The sequence below is a fragment of the Canis lupus genome, chromosome 18 (assembly GCF_048164855.1).
Source record: "Canis lupus baileyi chromosome 18, mCanLup2.hap1, whole genome shotgun sequence".
In the NCBI taxonomy this organism is placed as follows: Eukaryota; Metazoa; Chordata; class Mammalia; order Carnivora; family Canidae; genus Canis; species Canis lupus.
The window spans coordinates 6,967,633-6,993,087 of NC_132855.1; the positions used below are offsets into that span (position 1 = coordinate 6,967,633).

The window sequence follows — 25,455 nt, forward strand, 5'->3', positions numbered from 1 at the left end:
AGGTGTCAAATATAATTTTAGAAACTAAAGAAGAGAATGAAGACTTAAAAGGACTTTGTGTCTCTCTCTCTCTCACACACACACACACACACACACACACACACACACACACACAAAGCCATACACTGACTATACTATTTTTCCTAGGCATACATGAAGATGATGATATTTCTCAGTCTCCTTCACCATTATGTCTGGCTCTATAACTTGAGTTTTGGCCAACAGTATGTTGGCAGAAGCGATGTAAAGAGCTTCTAGTCCTGGCCCTTAAAAATCTCCCTCATGACCTTTCAGCTCTTACTTCTCTTTTGGAGGCTACATATTTCAGAGAGTGCAGCTTATAAAATGTAAGGGGCTCATGCCACCTCCATCAGATTGTGAGGCAAAAACAACTTTTGTTTGTCAAGCCACTGAGATTTGGGGGTTTATTTTAAACTACTGAATAGCCTTTCCTAATCTCATAATCTGGAGAGCAAAATGATGAGAATGATAGTGGGTGAGATTAATACAGGAATATGGAGATAAAGTATTATCTATGGACAGAAAAGAGAAAGTACATATTGCCTCTGGGTTCTGTAAGGGATGGCATCAACAGGTGGTGCTCCTTCACACTGTGCTCAGAACCTGGGAGGAGCTTGCAAAATAGAGCAAAAGAAAGCAAGAGATTGCAGGAAATGATCTACCATTGCTGAAACGTCCTTCATCATCAAGCAATGCCTTGATGTTTCCTCAAAGGCAACTAAAAGAGAAGAAAATTAAAAAAAAAAAGACTATTTTAAGAGCTATATTTAACATTGTGCCAAACCAATACCAGATTACTGTTTAGTTTACTTAACTAAAAAATTGATTTGACCAGATAATACATTTACTATGTAATCTGATGGCACTTTTATCATGATTTCACAGTAAGAAGTACTGAGCAGGTTGCTTAGAAATGTCAAAACTCTCTCCAAAGTAAACAGTATTGATTAGTAAGAAGAGATCCTTCATGCCCAATATCTAACTGGTGCTATTTTAAAATGCAGGCTATTTCCTGATAGTTCAGTAGGTTTCAAGGTTAATGTAGTAATACCACAATCTATAGCTGCCAGGGGCAGCTGGAGCCATTTATACTAAATATCTTAATGTAGCCGTACAAAGTTTTCCCCAAGATGAAACAAAAACCAAGCAGCAGAAAATCCAAACTCGTTTACTATTCAGAGAAAGTGGTGTGTTCTGCACTGGTCTCTTCTTCTGAGAAGGTGTGAGGTGAAGGCTTCGCTGTGAATTGTCAAATCTGCTTTTCTAGAAAGGATGTTTGAATTATAATAGAAAGAAGAACCTGTGAATTTGGGAAAAAATGGAGAAAACCATATTAGGAACAAATGAATAATGTGTCAAGGGTCTTATCACTGGAGGGCAAAGGATAACCATCCTCAAAGTGCAACATATGAGGGTATCGAGTTAGAGGAACATAAAGATTGCAATGAAAAGATTCAGAGCATTGGGAGATCTTTGAGGAGCTTGATCTGTGGATACCACATTATAGTTCTATAAATTCAAGGCGGAAATGAATGGCGGTTCTGCAAGTTTGAGGCATAAATCATTTCTAAGGGGGACTTGTAGGGACGCAGTTAGTTCTGAGTGGTGGAGATGAAGGCATGGCTTTTTCCTGAATGAAGTGTACCAAGCAGAAGTGTTAGCCCCATAAAAACGGTAAAAGCACTAAGCAGACCTCAAAGTTAAATTGATGGTTAGGACTTTGAATTGAAGATTTTCAACATAATGACCAACCTGTGCACTTATGTATATTCCTACCTGAATAGAAGTGTGTCAGATATTTCCAAGAAGAAATGATGATAAAGACTAGCCCAGGAAGAATTTTCTCTTGAAAAACAGCAAAGTGGCCCCAGCGACTTAGGGCATAAGAAACAGAAAGCTAGCAATATGATTAGAATAGTGTGTTTGACTGCATGACTTCTGTGGACCTGTATTTTATAACGATCTTCAATTTTCTTTGCTTTCTATCACTATCACCTTATTAGCTAGAATATTTCTGCCAATATTGTTGCTGAGATCCTTTAGGTTTCTTGACACCAGACATACCCAATCCACCTTTGGTTTGGAAACTAGGAAAGCCGGCAACACAAAAGCTGATGACATTTATCCGCTTTATAAATAAAGCGAAATTAATATATTAAAACATATTCTTCCATTTTTTTCTTTTTAGTATAGAGATCCTCTGGTGTACTTAAACAGTCTGTCTTGATCAGGGGCACATGTACCTGTTCTGGGATACGGAAACTGTCCCCCGAGTTGTACTCTTCCTATTTAAGTTAATATTTGACCTTTATTACCCACATCGTAGAATTCCTTGAGACCTAGGAATGCCTTTGGAAAAAAAGCATACTTAAAAACAGTTCTTGTAACTAAGTAGAGCTAGCAATGTGACTGTTTTAATTAATTGAGGAAGCCTATATATAACCAAGAAGCCTATTTTTTTTTCCTGGATCTTTCTATACTAAACTTAACACAAATGTGCAAAGACTCTTGTTAAAATATTTGATGTGAGCTGGTGTTAATGACTCTGATGTTTTAGCATTAATTTATTATGGTTATGTGCTTTTTAAAGGTATATTTTCTCACTGACTATCCCAACGCTACTTTCCATTATACACCAGCACTGTTCCTATGAGGATCCAGAGGAGGCTTATAAAGTGTTCTGGGCCATTAATAAGGGGTGCTTTAAGACCTAAGAAGGGCCCATTAACACTTGTGAAGAGAGGCTCAGCAGAGGCTCTGGGCATGGGGAGGTGTCCTGCTAAATGGGCTGGAGTCAGGGCTGGCCATGATCCAATGAAGGCCTTTGCTCAATAGCAATAAAAAGATCAGTTGATGTGGTTTGGCTCCAAGGGCAAGGAACTCTATGGACTCCATCTCAGCTTCTCCAGGATATTGGACATCTTCCTCTTTATTATGGTAGGAAGTCTAAGTGCCACACCCCTCGAGGCTTTCCTTTTTAATTTGCAAGAGCATAGATTGGGAGTCAAAAGGAAACTAAATGCTCCATATTTCTGCTCTAAGGATCGTAATTCTCCCCGACCCTATGAGGAAATCTTCTGACTAGGGAAGGTTATGGGATGGGGAGAGGTACCTATACATTAGTATTTCCATATTTTATCTCACTGTATTGTTACGATGTGATGTAAAGGATGGCTATCCACTTCCTTTGGGGGTAACAGCATGTATTTGAAGCCTCTGGAATGCCAGATGTTCTGAACAACTATCTTCTTTGGTTCAATGCTACCTATTTGAGTAGGATCACTTCTTCTAAAATATTCTCCATTAGGACAAGTAAGCTTTCCCTTTCTCCTATGTCAGTGGCTCACAAACTTTGCTGCACATTAGAATCACCAGGGGAACTTTTAAAATTCTCCCTCATACCAATTAAGACAAAATGTCTGCGGGTGGAATCTGATATCAGCAAGTTTTCAAGATCCATGGGAAATTCCAGCATACAGCAATGGTCTAGTAGTTAGTGGGAGGCTTTGGTGTGATAATCAGGTGGAGCAGCTTTCTGATAAAAGAATTAGCTGTGGGAAAGTCTACAGTAATTGGCACTGAAGGAGGCAGAAGAAGAATGAGACGAAGAAACAGGGCTTTAGTGGCAGGTGGTCTTGGGGAAATGGGGTGGGAGATGGGAGCAGTACCCATTGGTATTTTTAATACATGGGAAGAAATGTTCATCTTTTTCCCCCAAGTGTCACGATTAGTAATCAATGTTAAAATAGTGTTAGTGGTTGAATGGTGTCCCCCTACATTGATATCTCGAAGCCCGAACTCCTGGTATCTCAGAATGTGACTATGTTTGGAGACAGGAAGTTTTAAGAGGTGATTAATTTAAAATGAGGCTCCCACAACTGGCCCTAATCTGATCTGACTGGTGCCCTTATAAGAACAGGAAATTTGGATACACAAGGAGACATCCCTGGTGTGCATGCACAGAGATATAATGATGTGAAGACACAACAAGAAGGTAGCCTTCTGGAAACCAAGAAGAGAGCCCTCAGAGGAAACCAACCCTGCTGGCACTTTGATCTTCGACTCCCAATTTCCAGAACTGTGAGAAAGTAAACTTCTGTTGGTAAAGCCACAGACTGTAGTATTTTATATGGCAGCCCTAGAAGACTAAAGCCCAGAGTATAAAAAGTGATGGCATAGTAAACATTTCAGATGCTTTTAAGTACAGACATTATTGAATTACCAGTGCAACTCATCTTAATCTATATAATTTTCCTAATGCTTTTCAAGCAATCATAAAATTGTATTCTGCAGTGAGCACAAGCTATTTCTGAACAGTCCTGGTTTTTTTTTGTGGCTCCTTACCTAGTAAATCCTGCCCCCACTACAAGGTCCAGTCCTAAGTTATTCTCTTCCAGGAAGTCTTCCCGGATCACCAAAGACTCAGCCTTCCCTTCCTTGCCTGAACCCACAGGACTGGTGACCTAGGTCATAAAATTGGCTCCTAATCATAAACTGATCTTGGACATCTCAAGCGGTGTTGCTGCATCTGCAATTTAACTTTCCATACGTTTTGATCTTGCTTTCCCTACCAGATTATAAACTCCTTTGGCATAGGGACCATAACTATTAATTTTCTCTATCTCCTATAATATCTGACAAGGTTCTTCCAGAAATATTGATTGATAAGTAATTAAGAGGGTTTCTACAGACACTCTCACACTTTGTACCTGAGCTTAATTAAATCTCAAAAGATCAAAGACAGGATAGAAAGATATTCTTTCTATAATGACTGTGTCACAATCAGCTATCAGCATTTTAACATTGATGAGCAGTCACAAGAGACTTTGAGACCCGTAAATGGTTATTTTCTAATTCCAAGTGAAGTTAAACGATGATGGAGAAAAAAATACAACCTCAAGGTTGTGGTTAGTGATCTTTTTTTACCTGGACACACTCCAGTGGGCAGAAGGAAAGCATTTCCTACAAACAATATGGGACTGGTGCTAACGACTAGATCTAAAACTTCAAAATCTTCCTAATTAGACCTCATTCTAGTACCACTTGATAAAGTTGTGTTGGAGAAACACTGTCATTGCACATTTTCAGATGACATAATCCGTCACAGCTCAGCGAGTCATAACACTAGCTAAAAAATCCTAGGATTAAGTCACCATATTTTATTGAACAATAAGGTAGAACTGAATTATTCTTACCCTGATTTTTAATGATTTGCCCATGGGTCTCTGTCTATTTTATGGTGTGATTTTAAACACAGGATGATCAAGACAAGACAAAATAATTTGCTAGGGGTCAGAGTAGAAGATAATGAGTCAAATTTTGAAGATCTATCTACACAATACTCTTCATATACTTTTGGAAAAAAGATGCCATCATATGTGAAGTATGAATGGAGTCAGTAATTGACTCTTAATTTAAAAATAAGCAGTCAGAAGTTGCCTAACACACAATGTATCGGCTACTGTTTACTCCGTGTACTTGTCTTTTTTAAGTTTGCTTTAATAACAAAGTCTTGGGGAAGGAAAGAGGGTACTGGAGGAGTGTCAGTCTTGACCAATTTTCATTTTTCTTCTCTGTATCAGTTAGTTATTGCTGTGCAACAATAAAAAAGTAAAAACATAAATCTGTCTCCTGCCAAAATTCAGCACATGCACCCCGGTGAACTTAGGGATACCTGTTCTAGGTGGGCACACCAGGAAAGCTTTGCCAGTCTTCAATGGATTGCCTATGCCTCTCTGTTCCTCTTGGGTAGCCCGTGTATGTTCTCACGGTAATAACAGATGCCAGAGAGCAAGCCTAGTCACATACGTGTTACTCGTACCTCTGCGTATGTCACATCTGCTAACAGTCTTGAGAAAGCAAGTCACATGGCTGGACTAGGGCTAGGACATATGCTGTAGTGGGAGAAACTCTGAAGTGACATGGTAAAGGGTCAATGAAGGACAAAGAATTGAGAACATTAGTCCAATATACCACATTCTTGTTGTTTTCCAGTCTTTATTATTCCATTCCTTAGAAATTTGCTGGGTGTACTAAAAATCTGTCATATTCAATGTGACTCCCTCTTTTTATTTGCCTATCACTTTGTTAATAGCTTTCCTATATTTGGGGGTAACTGTATCCGAATCATCACTTGATATGGCAAGACAAACAGATAAAGCCGGTGCTACATGTGGCATACGGTTTCCATTTTAGTCATGGTGGGCAAAGAATACTTGGATGGCAGCAGCAGCAGGGGCTTTCTATTGGTTGCCAGGTTCAAGTACCCATGCACAAATTACATTGGACTATGGCGTAAATTTCTGGCATTCATTCTTATTTACGTATTTTATTGCAGGGAGGACACTAACACAGAGCTTACCCTTTTAATAAATATTTAAGTGTGCACTACAGTACTGTTAACTACAGGCGCTACTGTACAGTAGATCTCTAGAACTTACTCATCTTGTATAATTGAAACTTTATACTCATTGAATAACTCCATTTATCCCTCCCCACAGGAACTGGCAACCACCCTTCTACTCTGTTTCTGAGTTTGACCATTCTGGGTACCTCCTAGAAGTGGAATTATGCAATATTTGTCCTTCTGTGATTGACTTATTTTAGCATAATGTCCTCCAGGCTTATCTATGTTGTCACATATGACAAGATTTCCTTCTTTTGAAGACTGAATATTATTCCACTGTACAGATGTAGCACATTGTCTTCATTCACTCATCTGTTGATGGACATTTACTTTGTTTCCATATTTTGGCTATTATGAATAATGGTATAATGAACATGAGAGTGCATATTTCTCTTCAAGATCCTGATTTCAATTCTTTTGAATATATACTTGTAAGGAGAATTGCTGGGTTGTATGATAATTCTATTTTTAATTTTTTGAGAAACTGCCACACTGTTTTTCATAGTTATACTATTTTACATTCCTATCAATAGTATGTAAGAATTCCAATTTCTCCACATACTTGCCACTTATCTCTTGCTATATATATATATATATATATATATATATATATATATATATATATATTTTTTTTTTTTTTTATGGTAGTCATCCTAACAGGTACGGGGTAATAGCTCATTGTGGTTTTGATTTGCTTTCTCTGATGATTAGTATTGAGCATCTTTTCATATACCTCTTAACCACCTGTATGTCTTTGGAGAAATGTCTATTCAAGTCCTTTGCCCATTTTTAAATCAGGCAGTTTGCTATTGAGGTGTATGAATTCCTTATATGTTTTGGACACTAACCTCTTTCAGATATATAGTTCAGTCTCTTTAACAAATGGTATAGGGAAACTGGATATCTACATTCAAAAGAATGAAATTGGATGTTTATCTTATACCATACACAAAAATCAACTCAAAATAAACTAAATATTTAAACATAAGACCTTGAACTATAAAACTCCCAAAAGAAAACACAGGGTAAAGGCTTCTTGATATTAAGTTTGACAATGATTTTTTTTGGATAGGACAGCAAAAGCATAAGAAACAAAAGTAAAATTAGACAAGTGGGACTACATCAAACTAAACAGCTTCTGCACAGCAAAACAATCAACAGAGTAGAAAGGCAACCTACAGAATGGGAGAAATATTTGCAAATCATATATCTGGCATTCACCATTTGGCTATAGGGGTAGTGGTTTCCTTAACAGGACAGCCCTGCATCAGGGACTTGGGCATGTTTCCCAGCTTTCTCAAAGTTTCTGTGAGCTCTCCAGATTCTTTCTGTTTCAAGTAGCCAGAGTGGATTCTGTGAATACTGCTACTCTAAGCAGCTACTTCATGCAGAGCAATTAACTAGACTTTGTGGAGATAGGAGTTAACATTCTTTGGGTCCAAGCAACAGGAATCTGAATTTATTTGAAGGCTCTGGGGTAGCTTACAGAATAGAATGATGGAATGTCAGCTAACGAACTAGGCCTGCAAAGAGAAGGAATCAGAAAATTTCTGAGTGTTCAGAGAGTAAAAACTCAAGGCACCAACATTTGGATAAATTATCTCTTAACTCACTTCTGTTACTTATATCATTCTGCTGAAGATTCAGTTTTGGGATAGAGAATCCAACTAGCTTCTCTTGGATCTCAAGCCATTCCTTGAATAGGGAGAGAAAGTTTATTGATGTCTCCCTTCAGGACTCCACCTATTAGGAGAGTGGTAATTTGTCAAAAGGAAATAGGGGCAGATCATTGGAAGAAGAGGAAATGACTGCTATGTAGCCAAAAACAAACAAAAAAGACCATAACAAAAACTGAAAGCAAAGCAAAACTGAAAGATGAACAAGACTTTATATCTGTCCTTGGAAAGTTAACAATTTTAGTAGAAAAGATCAATCTTCATTTATTATTAAATAAGGACACAAGTCATTGGATTTAGAGTTCACCTTAAATTATTATTACCTTATCTCATTATACCTACAAAGATCCTATTTCCAAAGAAGGTCACATTCTGAGGTTCTGGATGGACATGACTATTGGGAAGACACTATTTAAGTTCCTACATAGCCTTAGGCTTTTGAATGAGTTTAGATTTTCACCTGAGGTAAAAATTAGCTACCCAAATAATTTTCTCATGCAGATGCAACAATAAACGTGTTATTTTAGATGGTCTAAAATTATTCTAATAAGAATACACATGTGATCATTAATAAGCAAGTATGGATATGATATTGGCATATCTTAATTCATATGTGAGAAAAAGATCTACTTTAGATATATTCTCATATATACACATGATTCTTGCTGTGACTGCTCTCAAAGTCTATTGTCTGAAAAGCTCTTTCTATTTGAGCACTGTACAGTCAAAAAAGAATATATTCTCTGTATTAGTTTATTGGTAACATTACTTTTTGGGTCACGGAGAAATTAAGTAAACCTAGGGAGTGATTCTTCATAGGCTTATAAACTCCACCATGCTTAGACAAATTAAGCTGTTTTCCACTGATTTATGTAAAGTGTAATTAACAAATTAATACATATGAAGATAAGATAGCAGAAAGTACCAAGCAATAATGGAGTTTTGTTTTGTTTTTGAAAATTACTGAAAGTAACGGCAAAGCTAATCTGGTATAAATTTCCTTTAATTAAATAGTGTTTGGAATAACAATTTTTTTCTCAATTCATTCTATCTCAGACTATTCTTGCATGTTTTTATCTTTACGTACTCAGGAAGTGTCCTAATTTTCCCTCTATTTTTTATACAATATCATATGTATTAATTATAGAGCCAGAGTACTATGAAGTTTGAATAATGTTTTAGTAAGACCTGTTGTTTTAAAATCAAAAGCTATTTCCAAATGCTTTATTATTCCCTTAAAGTGTTAAACATTTTCATTGTATTAAGCAATCAGATACATTATGGGGAGTCAAAACTCTTTATTATAGAGCAAATCATAAAATACCAGCAAAGGCAGGCAGCAGAATTTAGGAGACTGTTTATGTGGAGAAGTGATACTATTCATTAATTTATTATAATCTGCATAAATGTATTCAAGACTAAATAATAAACTATTTCTTAATAGTTGTTTATTTAAATGTATTCAAAAGGTAAATGTGATGAAATTAGTCTAATTGCACATTATATGATTTACTTCTAAAAGACTGAGAACTGACACGTCTCAGGTGGCCCAGCTTCGGAAATCTTTTATTTAACAAATGCCATGATACTAAACTGTAGGTGAACATTGTCTTTTTTTCTTGCTGATTCCGAGTCTCAGACAGCTGTGGCCCTATTTGGTGAGGAAGTCTGTCTTGGCTACATTAAATCACAGTTCCCCATGATTTACAATGACCATAAACACCTTTGGGTGGTCTCAGGCCCACTTAGACTTCCAGGCCTATCCCTGAATTGATGGGGCCTCCCCAGTAACATTCAGTCTTCCTGGATGAGACCCTAGCGTAGCCTTTCTAGAACTCCTCTGAAGGAGAGCCGACTCCTCCAACTCACTCCAGCTTGACTTCACTGTATTTTTTCCAGCACACCAGTCTTCTGGAGCTATTTACTCCATGATCATGGTATTTTGCAGAACATTCTCTTCAGACCCTATGAGGTCTTGTCAAATGGCAGATTCCTGCCCGCCCCCCCAGCCCCCTGAAACATTAGTGAGACCATTTCTGATTAAATACATCTACCATTGAATGCCTTCGGCTCTGACCTATGCCAATAAATTCTTCTTCTTCCTTTTTTTATTTATTTGAGAGAGAGAGAGAATGAATGAGCAGGGGAACGGGCAGAGGAAGAAGCAGACTCCCTGCTGAGCAGGGAGACTGACCTGAGGCTCAACCCCAGGACCCTGAGATCATGACTTGACTTTAGGTAGTTGCTAACTGACTGAGCCACCCAGGCACCCCTAAATTCTTATTTCTTAACAGCAAATGAAATTCCTGCACAAGTTGCTGGGTTTTGTCCTCAGCAATTCTCTTCCGTCCCCCTACTATAGAAGGGAAAGACTCTCTAGAAATTATTCAGAATATTCCTCAATAACTGGAGGGTGAAAGCAGGCACAGAAATAATGGAAAAAGTATAAAGTTGCTTGTTCTCTTTCCTGATTTCTCCTTCAACATTTTAATATGAATTATAGAGTTCCTCTGGCCTCTGTCCTAGAAGATTTACAATTCAAAGCAAAGGAAAATCTTCCCTTCCCTGTTAAAATAAAGAGAAAATAGTTCTATTCTTCCATCTGTTGAGTAATTTTGTTTGTTGTTTTAACACATAATTTACACATTAGCATCAAATATTTTATCTATTACTTTTGCCTTCGATGCCCTTTTCTTTTTTTTTTTTAACATTTTGTATCTCTTTCTCATGTCCTCTGTTCTGTGTGATTTGCTCAATATTTTCTTTTCACCTTTATGATTAGTTTTTGTAATTTCTGCTTTAAATCTTCATCAACTTTCTTATTTTATAACTGACCTTTTTTCTTAGCAGCCTGTTCTTGTTATATAGATGTTATATTTTCTTCAATCTCTGTAGGATTGTAGTAACTTTTTAAAGTTTATTTTCTTCCCTAAATTATCCATTTCCCAGCATCTGTTGTCTCCTGTTTGTTCATCTTTTTTATTTTCTTTAAGATTTTATTTATTTATTCATGAGAGATGAGAGAGAGAGAGAGAGAGAGGCAGAGACACAGGCAGAGGGAGAAGCAGGCTTCATGTAGGGAGCCTGATGTGGGACTTGATCCCGGGACTCCAGGATCAAGCCCTGGGCCAAAGGCAGGCGCTAAACCGCTGAGCCACCCAGGGATCCCCTGCTTGTTCATCTCTTTCTCTTTTATGCTGCTCAAGTGATTGCTAATGCGTCGTTTTGCCTTCATGCACCTGAATGAAGGAGTAGATGATCAAGCTATAAACTGTTCATATGGTTTCTATATCTGATTCACATTCTTCCCTGAAAAAGAGAATTGACTGTCAGCTCTGCTGTGAGGAAAGGTGTAGGGACCAGGAGACTTTTTACCTAACAAAGTATGGATCTCTTCTCAACTAGCCATTACTAATTTGAGGAAGGCCCTGATCCAAGATGGCAACTCCAACACTAGCCTCCCTGGTAGACTACCCCATGTTTTTACAAAGAGGTAGACTCTAAAAGGAATTTCACCTCAGAGTACACAACTTGTTTTGTTGGGGCAATGGAGGAAAGTATAGGCAGATTTCTGCAGAAAGTCTCAATTGATTAATATTTTCCCAATAAAATGTATCTTGGTTTCTATACCCAATCTTCATAGAACATTCATGTCTATCAACATTTTTGGCCAATATCGTACAGGAAAAAAAAATATATATATATATTTATACACCTAGAACTCAATACCTTTTGAATCAAATGATGGAAAACATCTTGAGATAAATATAATTGGTAAAATCTTAGAATCACATGTAGATGTTTTTAAAAGCTCTCAAATGTCAACAAAAGGGATATGTATCTACACTGAAGCTGAGTATGTGTTACTGCACTCAAAGGAGCTATCTGTTAGTAACTACATTTTTCAGATATCAGGAAATGATATTTTCAGCATTTTACACTAAGAATTTATTACTTATATGTAGTTAGTTTACTATGTTTTAGTTACATTTTAGGAGATTGGTTGAAAGTTCTGAGTTGACACATTATAATTATTCTCAGTTAAATAAGGAGACTATGCTCAGGATTAATATTTTTGCCTGGGGGATCCCTGAGCGGCTCAGCGGTTTAGTGCCTGCCTTTGGCCCAGGGCGTGATCCTGGGATCCTGGGACTGAGCCCCACATCGGGCTCCCTGCATGGAGCCTGCTTTTCCCTCTGCCTGTGTCTCTGCCTCTCTCTCTCTCGGTCTGTGTCTCTCATGAATAAATAAGTAAAATCTTTAAAATTTTTTTTTCAAATTTTTCAGACATGTACTCTAATGTTGATTAAAAGAGTCCTATATTAGAATTTCTATTTGGAATTTTTCTCACTATTTTTAAGAATTTCTATTTTTTGTTTTACAATGCAGATAATATATTAGTATAGCATACAAATATGTAATTAGAAAAATGATGTATCTGTGAGCTAGGCTGAGAAAATGTGTGGTTTTTTCCAGCTGTGTGGTAGAAAAGGGTGGTAGATTACTATGCTGGAGGTTATCTTTCTAACTCTAACCTGGAGACCAACAGCGCTATGGTAGCAGACTTGGGAGATGAAAGTGGTCAACCCTGGACACCAGAGACATTCTTCAATCTGTTCTATCATTTTCTGCCCCTTCTCCCTATCCTGTCCTTTTCATCTGCCAACTTTGGAAAACTCTGTTGTGAAAAATTGCTTTTGCTTCCTCTGACTTTGTCTCTCTATGGTTCTTTCCATTCTGATTTATCCATCATTATGACCCTTTTCAGACACTCATTTTTGGTTGGCTTCTATCTCTAAACCACACCTTCACATCAACACAATTTTATTGAGTTTACAAATTTATTATCTCTTGGGCTATGTTAGTGTTACTCAAGTTGTAGAGATACAATTGTGTGGCTTGGTCCCCTCCTCAAGACAGGTTCCTGGACTCCAGAGAATCCAACAGGACGTGATAACTAGTTTCGCAGACTCAGAACCTGGGGTGCCAACAGCTCTGTACACCCAAAGAGCTAGAAAGACTCCTCCCCATGACACTCCCTTCCTAATTTGAAGGCACTATTAGTATCTAAGTTATGTTCACAAAAAAGTTCTTTTATGTTAAGGCAAAATTTCTACTCCAAGGGTTAGCTGCTGAATATCAGTAGTAATTATGCCTTATGCAAATAAAAAATTTTAAAAAGTCAGTCTACTGTCAAGAAGAGCACATTTATGGTAATGGGGTGATTTGTAGGTAAATTCTATGCATGCCAAATTTAGGAGTAGGCTTCAGCCTTAAGATTTTAACCTCTTACATAGAGAATCATCTCAAGGAACTATGGAAAGATCAAGGATGCCAAAATAGAGCAGACAAATCTAAATCTAATACAGTGAAAAAGAATTAGGAATCATGCCATTTTTGGCTCCTCCATCAGGATCTCTGAAGAAAGAGATGGTGTCCATTTTCAAATGCAAATCTATGGCTCAGAACCTTCTATAGTTTAATCCCTACCCCGGTGTTTATTTGGGTAGATACAACCTGAATGACCTGATTCATTTCTGATTCATTTCATTTGAACAACTGCATAATCACACTACAAGAATAGAGCCTTGAGGGGTTAAAAGGTGAGTGGAGAATGTGGGGGAGTTGCAGCTAATTTCAATGTAAGATGGGCAATTAAATCAAGTATGACTTGGTCAGCAGAACCGTTAGGAAAGACAAGTGACTTATAAATAGAATTTCTAGGTGGGGGAAGCTAAGGCCAAAATCTCTTTTCCTATGACTGCATTCTCAATGATAATTTGACAAAGGTACAAGGGTCCAAAAATTATGGAGGCGAAAATGTCTAACCTTTAGCCTAATGTCTAATTACAATAAGAGAATGCAATAGAATATTCCTGAAAGCAAAAACACACTCAGAGAATAAAAATCAGGGAAAATTATTCTAGTTCTGAACCAACTACTAATGAGACCACAGTAGGAATACCACCCAGTAGTTGGAACCTTGTTAAAGCAAAGGAAATCAAAAGAAATTAGAGGAAAACTGAGCAATAATATGATTGAAATGAAAGGGGTTCCTGCCATAGAAAATGGGTTTAAGGTAAAGACCACAATTCCTTTTAGCGGAGAGCATCACATGAAGGTATAGTAGATTCTTAACAAAGCAGGAGCAGACTGTGGGTTAACGGAACATGTTTCAAACCATCATGGTTTCTGGTTCTGGATTAGTCATGGTTCAAGATCATCACTTCGACACTAAGGTAAGTCTTTCTATATGAGCTACAATGACTAAGGAGGGGATTTAAATAGAGCAATGGAAGTCTAAAACAAGATATCCAGATAAGTGCTGGTGACAGTTTTTAGTTGCAAGGACAAAGCCAATTCTCATACAGGCTGCCTTCCTAAGTCTTTGACACATAATGTGAACATATTTTAAAGAAAAATTGTTGCCCACCATGAGAGGGCCATGTTTTCTAATTAGCATGAAAAGAAATAGTCTTGAAGGGTTAGAGATAGTTAGTTAGCATATGCATTGTAGCATGTCAATTCAACTCCATGGAGCCTGATTAGTCATGGGTATAAATAGGCCATTTGAAGAACAGGGTAAGCACCCGGCAGTGGCCAGAATGACCACAGTAATAGGAGAGAGTAAGAGTACCATGGGAGGACTGCACTGGGACTGCTGGGTTAGGAGGTTCTACAAAACAAGCAGCAGATGTGTTAACTCAATCATGGGAATCCTTCCAAATGTGTTCATATATTAAATTATCACACACACTTTTTAAATATCTTACAGTTTTGTCAACTACATCTCAATATAGCTGGGGGGAGGGGGATACAAAGCAGTCACTGAATATTCAGTCCACCAGGAGTTGGGATATTTGAGAATGCTTTCTACAGGTGGGTGAGCTGCAGACCCCATCTCATCTGGTGCTGAGGCCAAGTTAAGCTTTGAGAACAGCTCTGACCACGACTATTCTCTTTCCTTCCAAAGAAAGAACTGTTCACTGAGAGGGAGACCTCTGGCTCACTGCTGGCCCTTGAGCAGATTCATTCAGTTTGGCAGATCCAACCTGACCCTGCTTCTGGTTTCAACCTTATCACTGTGCTCTTTGACTTGCTTTCTCTAATGGAAAGGCTTGGGAGAGAGCAGCAGAGCTGTACAACCCAATGAATCCTCCTATTTCCCGTGTCAAAAACCTTAAAAAGCAATTTGACCAATACCACTCTGGAGGCAGGGATCATGGGGGTCTATAAATATGCTGTCCCTTAGGTGCAGAAATTCTGCTAGCAATGCAACATTTTCCGGGACTTTTCCAAGTGCATCTTGACTAGAAGTGGGGTCCCTGTGAGATGCTGGCCAGGGTAAGGGACACACTGGCTACATTTAGTTGAACAATCAGTGGATCTAGAAAACAGCTGCACTGCTTGGTCTGAATGTATTTGAAATCCATGGCCTATTTTGCATTAGCATGAACCTCTAAGAAGGTCCACTGCCTGCTTTAATTGGAACACAAATGCATTTCAGGCTGAAATTTGACAAAAACTATTTACTTGGGCCATGCTGAACCAAGAGGCACATCCCCTCACCTCTTCCACGGGGAAGGGAACTGGAGTTAATGCTTTCAGGACAGGAATAGCATCAATTTGAGTATCACATCTCACACATTGATCCTTCAGAGCTTTGAAAAAAGAACAGAATATTAGTCCCCTCGTTGCCCAAGGAGGATGTTAACCTGCACCCCTGTAAGAGCGAGGACACCACGAAAGTCACCTTCCCCCGCTGGATGGGCCAGCTGCCAACTGTGAACGGGAACTTGGTTAGAGTAAAAGATTCTTTGTCGGGAATGTGGAAATGGTGACATTAGGGACGAGCCTGGGCTGGAGGATAAAGCTTCAATGAAATTTGCAAGTTCATTTTGGTTTATATACCTGTTGGAGCTGAGACATTAAATGCAGAAGGCTTTTAATCTAGGTATTTTAAACACTACTTGATACCGTGGACTAGTGCCACTCAACAGAGAGTACTTCAAGGACAGAGCTATCTCTGAACCAGAATAAGACCCCAGGAAGGCTGATTCAGCCCAGAGCATTTGGGACGGGGTTATTTTCTTTTGTTTCAACATTCACTTTTGACAGAACTGGCTTTTCTCTTTGCCCCTGCTGGAGAGCTAATAACTTCCTTCACGTTCACCTTACTCTAGTCGCCCACACAGGCGAGTGCAGCTGACTCCACGTGCATGTATGCCCTGTGTTCTATTTACGTTCATTTGTATCAGTCATTTGCTATCCAGATACAGAGAGAGAGATGGCCTAAGTAAGCAAACGCAGGGACGGGTCAGGTAGGTTAGCTTGACAAAAAAAAACAACATGGAAGAAATAACTACGGAACACAGGCTGCTTGCCATAGAGCAAGTCACAGGCAAGACAAAAAGGAAGATTACAGCCAAACCCTCTCCTGTCTCAGGCAGGGCTATTTGTTCCTGACATTTCTAAAGGTGTGTTCAATTCCTGCACACATCTGAGAGTTCTACAGCTGTAGCTAACACTGAAAATAAATAATCCAAATCAGCTTGGCCATATTAACTGTGAAATCCACTTTACTAGTGAGATAGAATTTACCTCAGGCCATACAGGTCAATAGCTTTGGAGAGGGAATTCCAAAGATGAAGGCCCTTCATAGAAAATGCTCAGCCTTCAGACCTGTGTAGTTCTAAATCAGAGGGCTTAGCACCTCCAAGCCCTCCAGCTGCTGTGAGGGCAAACCCAGGAAAGAGGTGGTCATTGGATATAACCTAAATCCCCTCTCTGCTGCCTCTCCTCAACCCCTGAAACAGAATGCCGTTGAGGTCTGCTACCTTGATTCCCCTGAAAGCAAAGAGGCAACTCATGAGGTATGGAAGCCTGGAGGGAACAAAGGCAAGTGTGAACGTGTGTGAGCTCATACTTTGGCATGATGAAAAGTAGGTACTCTTCAAAAGGTCTGCTCTGTGGCAGAGGGGCTCGTTACTGAGAGCAGAGCTTCACTGCCCACACAAAGGCAAGTAGAGAGGGAAGGGGCTGAGGGAGGTTAGAATGCAGACAATATGGAACCAGAGATTGTTGAATCTTAAAATCTGCGGGCTACTAGCAAAGTAATTTAAAGATATTGGTGAGGGCAAAGAGCAAAGAATGGACTTGGCAGGAAGATGTGTTTTCCTGTTGACTGTGTACAGGTAGCCTTTGGAAATTTTAGTAGAAAAAAGGATGTCTATCAGCCAAAATGAAAATGAATCTGGGGTAAGCAGAATAAAGGCCCCCCTAAAGATGTCCACATTCTAATTTCCAGAATCTGTGAATACGTTAGGTTACACGGCAAAGGGGACTTATGATGTAAGTGGGATTGAGGTTGATAATCAGCTCAACCTAAAATAAATAGATTACTCTGGATTATCCTCATGGTCCCAGTATAATCATACGGGTCCTTATAAGTAGAAGAGGAAGGCAGAGAGGTTTGAGTGATGCAAGAAGTGGCTGGCTCTGAAGACGGAACCGGAAGGCCACAAGCCAAGAACTGTGGTGTCGGCAAGGAAACAGATTCTCCCCTAGTGCCTGCAAGAGAGAACACAGCCCCGTCAACACCCTGACTTTACTTCACTGAGACTTGTAATGAGCAAATATAAGATAGTAAATTTGTGTTGTTTTATGGCACTTCGTTGGTGGTAAGTTATTAAAGCAGCAATAGGAACTAATACAGAGCCCAAGAGTTGCATGACATGTAAATGTGCAGTTTTTGCATTAAGCTTTCTCTGAGGTGAGGACTGCCAGGAAACCAACAAACACTTGGGGAAAAGAAAATGGAATTTGTTGCCTAAATGGAAGGCATGTTACTCTTTCTGCTTGGTTGGCCAGCTAGCATCCTGGTTTCATCTCCTGCATTTTATGCAGTAGCCTGCTGGGAATCAGAACAACATTTATCACTTATTATCCCAGGAGAACTACTTTCCAACACATAGTTGATCCCAACACTGCCAAACTGATCCTAAGGGATGACTTGTGAAGCGATCAGCCATGTAGCTAAAGGCTATTCGACCAAAGAATGGGACAGTCACCTGTCATCTTGTGGTTTCTGAATACCTGAAACCCAACTATTCCAGAATATACTCGAGAAGTATTCCAGAATACTTCTCTCTGTACTCCTTGGGGCAAGGCGGCAGGGGGGAGTAGGAGATAGGTTGGGGAAGACCATCCTGTTTTACTTCCATACTCAGGATGGGATTAAGGAAAAGGCAGTGCCCGTGCCACATTCAAGGTCATTCAAGAGTCAGTGTCATAGGTAGAAAAGAATTCCAGGATATGGAAAGCTGGGTTTCCAAATTGCCAACACACTCACTTGAGAACTAAATGAAATTCGGGTGGGGAGATGAGAATGGGGAAATGTACCTGAGACCAAATATCCAATGTGCTGCTTTTCTTATAATTTGAATGACCATTCATGTGACATATAAACTAAGAAATGCAAGATCAGATCCATCTCTAGGACATCACTCTTTTTAAATATAATGCATCATTCACAGCACACAGCACATAACTATTCATGATCTGCCTCCTTTGAGAGAAAGACACTACTAAAGTTACTAGAGAAGACGGGAGAGAGACTGAACTGGGGTTTGTTAAAGACACTGTCTCTCTCATTGGCACCCCAATGACTACTACTACCTGTGGCCCCATTATGTTTTCAACAAGTGGCTAATGGGAATGGTCTGGTGCTAACAACTCCAGGAGGGAAGAGGAGCCAGTGGGTGAGCCCTGGGGCGTGGTCTCCTCTGAATGAGCAAGCACATTTTCAACACAATTGGCTGCCTAATCGCGTGTTGCAAACTTGGCTGATGTATTTGGATGTGTAAGCAATTAAGTTTCTGCTAAAAGCCTTGGTTGGTAATGCTTTTGTTCTCCATTTCTTACAACTGAACTAACAGAGGGAAGAAAATTGTATGAAAATCGTTTTCAATATGTTCGGTTTTGCTTTTTAACTTTTCTTTTCAAAACATTTTTCAATTAAGCTAGCCAACGGATCCCTGGTTTTTTATACCCCCAAATACCGCATGAAGTAGATAACAAAGAGAAAAAGAAACACGGTGGGTAAGTAAAAGTAGTTCTGCTAAAAAAAAAAACTTCTGACAAAAAAAAAGCAAAAAACCCTACATGTTCCTATTAAACCACATCATTCACGTGTGATTAACTGCACTGAGTGCCTTTGTGTACTAGTCACAGGGTCGGTTCTGGGTATTGAGGAGTAAGACTGTGGTCTCTGACCTCAAGACACAGCCCTCTGAGCAGGCCTTCGACAGATACGGCCAAATGTCCGAGTTACCAGAAATTTCATGAGGAGAGACCCTTCATTTCCAGAAGAACGAGAACTATAAACCACAGGCTCTGAATAGTCTGCTTTTCAATAACCAGCCCTGGCATAGCATCCACTAAGATTTTTGTAGCCCATCTAACGCATCACGTCACTAGTTAATTAGAAAATTATCTGCACTGATTCACCGGGTGCCAAGAAATGGCAGTCATGCTGTTGCCTCCCGTCATTTCGGAAATTAAGCAGACCACAAAGAAATAAAACAAAACAAAACAGCCGTATCTTTCACAGAAGAAATACGCAACTCCGGTCTCTAAACACCCTTGTTCTTGCGCTCACTTCCTGTGGACACCGCACACGACCGCGCCTGGGGATTTCAACGGCAGCGAGAACTTGATCCCAAACGTCTCCGCGGGCAACACCAAACTCACGCTTCTTGGGTAAGCGGTTGTGCGTCATGAAAATACAAGGCCGGGCAGCCCGGGGGGCTCGGCGGTTGGGCGCCTGCCTCCGGTCTAGGGCATGACCCCAGGGATCCGGGATCGAGTCCCGCGTCGGGCTCCCTGCGTGGAGCCCGCTTCTCCCTCTGCCTGTGTCTCTGCCTCTCTCTCTGTGCCTGTGTCTTCCATGAATAAACAAATAAATAAAATAAAATATTTAAAAAGAAAGAGAATACAAGGCCTACGTTTGGATTCCAGCTCCTGTGCACACCCCGCAACACCAGCCAGGCCACCGCCAGGGCGTGACCCCGGGGTCCCGGGATCGAGTCCCGCGTCCGGCTCCCTGCGTGGAGCCCGCTTCTCCCTCTGCCGGTGTCGCTGCCTCTCTCTCTGTGCCTGTGTCTTCCGTGAATAAATAAATAAAATAAAATATTTAAAAAGAAAGCGAATACAAGGCCTACGTTTGGATTCCAGCTCCTGTGCACACCCCGCAACACGGCCAGGCCACCATCTGAAGAGGGTAAAACTTCTCACGGTCCCGGGGCGCCCGGGAGCGTCAAGTCCCGCGGCCCAGAGGGCAGCCGCGGAGCAGGCCGGGGCCGCAGACCCGCCGACAGGCAGCCCCGAAACATCGAGAACCGACACGGGCTGCTGGGGCTCCCGGTCTACACGCACACGCTTAGAAACCCATTTATGTCTTTTTTTTTTTCCCCTTTTTTTTAAATTTAAAATTCCCTTTGCCAACACACAGCCCAACAGGCAGGGCTCACGCCCTCACGCGCCCTCCTCAGGGCCCGGCGCCCAGTCCCCCGTCCTCCCCCCCGCCTCCCCTTGCCACCGCCGACCGCCGTCCCGGGGCATCTCTCAAGCGCGGAAGGAAGGTAAGAAATGGCGCGACGGGTCACGAGGGGCAGGCGGGGAACCGAGCCGGGAAACATGAAGGGCGGCGGCCCACGGGAGGCCCCTAACTCCGGGAAGCCGACGAGGCCTCGCCCACGGGGCTCTAACGGGGCCGCGCGTCCTCCGCGGGGACTCACCTGCCCACGGGGCCGGGGTCGGGGGAGAGGCGCCCCGCTGACAAGCTCTGCCGGCGTCCGAGGCCTGGTGTGAGGGCGCGACCCCGGAAGTCCCCTCACGCGCGCTCGGGGGCCACGCGTCCGGGCGGCGCCATGTGTGCGCCCGCGGGCCGCCGCGCTGCAGTGCGCAGGCGCCAACGCTTCTCCTCAGCCTGGGCCTCGCCGAAGGCTTGCGGTCCAGGGCCGCCGCGAGGACTTCCAGAACCTACTTGCGACCTCCGTCGGGAAGACCTTCGGCGCCGCCTGCCAGGACCGTGGAGGTTTTGGGATCGAAGACGATTGCACCGATTCTTCCGGGGTTCCGCACCGTGGAGGGCCGCGGAGGAGGTGGCCCCTGCGTGACCTGCGTGACCTTGCGCGGCCCTCCTGGCTCCGCACGGATGCGCGGCTTTGAGGTTCGGGGGTGCGAAAGGAAGGAACAGCCGAACAGCCGAGGAGCTGTCGCGCCCCAGCAAACCAGCACGTTACCCCAGGAACTTAGAGTTTGCAGTTTCTGCAACGCCTTCCGGTTGTAGTGCGTCACTGCAGGTGAGAGGACCTCCCCTCCCACTCCCCCCTCCCCCCTCCTTCCCGTCCGGTCCCCCTCCTTCCCCTCCCCATCCTTCCTGTCCCTTTCCTCCCCTCCCCCCTCCTTCCCCTCCCCCATCCTTCCCCTCCCCATCCTTCCCGTCCCTCTCCTCCCCTCCCCCCTCTCCTACCCTCCCCATCCTTCCCGTCCCTTTCCTCCCCTCCCCCCTCTCCTCCCCTCCCTATCCTTCCCGTCCCTCTCCTCCCCTCTCCTCCCCATCCTTCCCCTCCCCATCCTTCTCCTCCCATCCTTCCCGTCCCTCTTCTCCCCTCCCCCCTCTTCTCCCCTCCCCCTCCTTCCCCTCCCCATCCTTCCTGTCCCTCTCCTCCCCTCCCCATCCTTCCCGTCCCTCTTCTCCCCTCCCCCTCTTCTCCCCTCCCCCTCTTCTCCCCTCCCCCTCCTTCCCCTCCCCCATCCTCCCCCTCCCCATCCTTCCCTTCCCTCTCCTCCCCTCCCTCCCCCTTCGCCCCTCCGCCCTCCCCCTCCCTAGAGCGTTCGTTCTCTCCTGGGTGTAGGCCTGGCCTGTGGGAGCGCAGAGACCAGCTGAGGGAGGAGGGAGCGCTCGCGCGGAGGGAGCCCCGGCTTCCACCAGACGCCGCCGCTGCTCCTCTCGGCTCACCCTCTCACATCATATTCTTGTCTTTGGAGCCAGAGTGACGACATGTTATCACCAGGCCTTGCGCAGGGGCATTTTCAACTTCACACGACACAGCCTGGGCTAAATGGCCAGGCCGCACCGGCGGCGGCTGACAGGTGACCCGGCCCGTGGCTGGTATTCCAACCATGCACATCACCTACGAGTGCAAAGGGCAACCCTAAACCCAAAGGATCACTCTTAAGGAAAGCAGAGGCAGGACCCACCTCATCCCCACGAACAGACGGAGGCACGGTGGGGAAACCGTGGGGCAAGGATAAAAGCCACCAACGGCTGTGACTCCTGATGTCAGGAAGTGTGTGTAGGGGGTGGGCGGGGTCTGCAATCCCAGAGGGCTTCGGAAACAGACTCGAGGCGGGTGACTGACCGGATTCAGGTTCGTGTTTTCCTGGGGAATTGATTGGATACGGAGCCAGAAGAGCTTGTCCTTAGTTGTTTCCTACCCCAGACCATGTGTTATCTGAGAGGTTGAGAAGTTCGATGAGGCCCTGAGGCAGGCAAAGCTTGGGAAGGAAAAGCAGATAGGCTCCGTGACAGGGCTCTGGGACTCCACCCGCCGCGTGTGTATAAAGTGGGTTAAACTACAAAATTGGGGGATCCCTGGGTGGCTCAGTGGTTTGGCCCCTGCCTTCGGCCCAGGACACGATCCTGGAGACCCGGGATCAAGTCCCAATCGGGCTCCTGGCATGGAGCCTGCTTCTTCCTCCTCCTGTGTCTCTTTCTCTCTATATATATATCATGAATAAATAAGTAAATCTTTAAAAAAATAAAAAAATAAACTACGAATTGTCCTCAGTTGTGTTCCTGAAAGGACTCTCTTTCCACAATCAGTTCCTCCACTAGGAATCTCCATGTTTGTTAAGGTTGCCAATGTGCTCCTCTAGTAGGATGCTCAAGTTGAAGTGCTCAGTGGGAGGTTTGTAAAGATTTTTTTGCGAGGAGGCTATTGCCTTTTGGGAGGAGAGATGGGGAGGTTGCCGACTTCTCATCCCACACCTACTAAGGGGGCTTCTGGGAGACAATGCCAAGAACCTTCAAATATGTCGCCTGAAATCGGGGAACTGAAAGGTCTGGTTCCCGACTCACACTTGAGAAAGGTTATGCTGACCTTGGACTCAAGACAGATTCCTGGCTAGAAATGGTAGAGAAGGCAGAGAAGGGCTAATTGCTTTGGGGGAAAACTTGGGATGGGCCTACCAACCTATGTTTCTTAGGGAAACGGATATGATAATGTTTTTAATAGACACGATTTGAGCTACACAGGGTGGGATTGTTGAAGTCCCGCGGATGGTACTAAGAAGCTGGAACAGTAGAGCATGCAGGCTTGGTGGAAGGAGTGGGAAGCAACCACTTTGAATAGAGAGGCTTTTTGATTGTTATTTTTTGGAAAGGAATACAGAAGGGATGCCTCCCCAAAAGATTCCTCCCTTTAAAAAATAGTCAACTTATACATAAGCTAGGGCCAGAATGAAACTTCAAAGCAAGTAAGAGCTGGAGCTTCTTGCCTTTCCTGCCTCAACCCTTTCAGAACCATTCCCTGGCCACTTACCTCCTCCCAGCCATTTGATCCTACCAACCAGACAGCACGGCTGTGAATGAGGAGATTTTACTTGCTAAATATATTTTAACCTATTCCTTCATCTTCATCCTAAACTCTGTTTTAGTTGAGGTCTTCATCACTCAGTATTTTTCCTTGACTGGATCTGAGCCTCTGGGCTCAGCCTATGTCCCCATTAAATATGCTTTGAATAGGGCAGCACTTCCAAAGAGAAAGGGTTAATGTTTTATATTGGCTTCCCAACTGGACTTTTGAAAAAAGGAAGAGAAAGCTCAGTGGGGCATGGTATGTATCAGCATGGCAGCAGATCGGAAAGAGAATCAATGGCCCACCCCTCCCCATCACCTTCAGGAAGGGTGAGGTGATACTACTATATTTTCTTCAACCTAATTTCCATTTGTAACCCTTTTTCTTTGGATTCAGGTCTTTTTTAAAAAGATTTTATTAATTTATTTGAGAGAGAGAGTGAGAGAGAGAGAGAGCAGGGGAGAAGGGTAGAGGGAGAAGCAGAATCCCCACTGAACAGGGAGCTTGATGTGGGACTCAATCCCAGGATCCTGGGGTTATGACCTGAGCTGAAGGCAGATGCCCAACTGACTGAGCTACCCAGGCACCCCTAGATTCAGGTCATTTGCTAATTTATTTGCAAATTTATTACCTGTTTGTCAGTTGACAGGCAACCCAAGAATTGGATATATTTAATGAGACCAAACCACAGAGAATTAAAAAGAAAAAGAACAATGGAGGAAAAAAATAAAGAATTGATATTGAAGATTCAAATCCTATTCAAAGAAGTTTCTGATGACTACATTTTAAAACGTTATTTACTTCTTCAGTGCCACAAAGCGACAACAATGATACTGCTCACACTCACGGAGCAATTCTTATGTGCTGGAAGAACTTATGGTCACTTTATTTGCATAAATAGGCTATTATATATTCTTGTAAATAGGATGCAGGCTCATTGAGAGTAGGGATCTCTTGGACTCTGTTCATGGCTGTGCTCTCCAGGGCCTAGGGTAAGGTCTGGTTTCTCATTGATGCCAAATAAATATTTGTTGAATAAATGAGTGAGTGGATGCACTGGGTCTTTTGTCACAAAGCCCTGGGAGGTAGGAATGTTTATCACACTCATCCCACAGTTCGTGAACCTGACCTACTGAACCATGAAACCCTGAGGCTTCTGCAGATGGCTTTTGAATCTACTCCGACCAGCCTGCGATGACTTGCTGCTCCTGCTTTCAGTTTCTCCTCCACTTCTTTATCTAGTTCCTTGTCTTCCCCACGGCACTTTCAATGCAAAAAGACACAGCCAGCAACTATGATCCACAGCTGTACAGCCAATTAATGGTGACGCTTTGAAGCCAAAATTTGTGATTCTGAGTCACCTAGTCACCTCATTCAAGCCAGCTTATCCCAATCAGGACAAAATGGCTCATTAGTTACTGAAGTCGAGTATTGGTTAGCTCTTGAAAGCTGCACACGTCTGCTGGGTTTTTGTTGACCTATTGAAAAAATAATTACTTAGACCATGATTACTAAATTCAGTTATCCAGTTTATTATTATTATTATTATTATTATTATTATTATTATTATTATTATTAGAGAGGGTGAGAGGCAAGAGGGCAAAGAGAGAAGGAGACAGAATCTTAAGCATGTGTGGAGCCTGACTTAGGGCTCGATCTCACAACCTTAGATCATGACCTGAGCCAAAGTCAAGAGTCAGATGTTTAA

General features: G+C 42.4%; 2 protein-coding genes across 2 annotated transcripts in view; one reads left to right on the forward strand and one right to left on the reverse strand.

Annotated features, from left to right (window-relative positions):
- Positions 1 to 21,032, reverse strand: part of MDFIC (MyoD family inhibitor domain containing) — a 291,638-nt gene extending 270,606 nt beyond the window's left edge. The window contains exon 1 of the mRNA XM_072783399.1: positions 20,901 to 21,032. The gene's annotated coding sequence lies outside the window, so the exon portion shown is untranslated. The remainder of the gene's footprint in view (positions 1 to 20,900) is intronic.
- On the forward strand, positions 14,274 to 24,757 carry LOC140608541 (uncharacterized). The gene is made up of 5 exons (XM_072783271.1): positions 14,274 to 14,342; positions 20,338 to 20,526; positions 20,615 to 20,744; positions 20,946 to 21,467; positions 24,390 to 24,757. The coding sequence occupies exons 1-4, from the start codon at positions 14,274 to 14,276 to the stop codon at positions 21,452 to 21,454; spliced, it is 897 nt and encodes a 298-aa protein (XP_072639372.1). The 3' UTR covers positions 21,455 to 21,467; positions 24,390 to 24,757.
- The last annotated feature ends 698 nt before the right edge of the window (positions 24,758 to 25,455 follow it).

What these genes read in the sequence shown, in the direction of transcription:
- LOC140608541 (XM_072783271.1), top strand. Translation starts at nt 14,274, where the DNA reads ATGTTTCAAACCATCATGGTTTCTGGTTCTGGATTAGTCATGGTTCAA. An exon ending in ATCATCACTTCGACACTAAG is followed by an intron (nt 14,343 to 20,337) that starts GTAAGTCTTTCT and finishes TTTGGATTCCAG; the next exon opens with CTCCTGTGCACACCCCGCAA. An exon ending in ACGGGCTGCTGGGGCTCCCG is followed by an intron (nt 20,527 to 20,614) that starts GTCTACACGCAC and finishes GCCAACACACAG; the next exon opens with CCCAACAGGCAGGGCTCACG.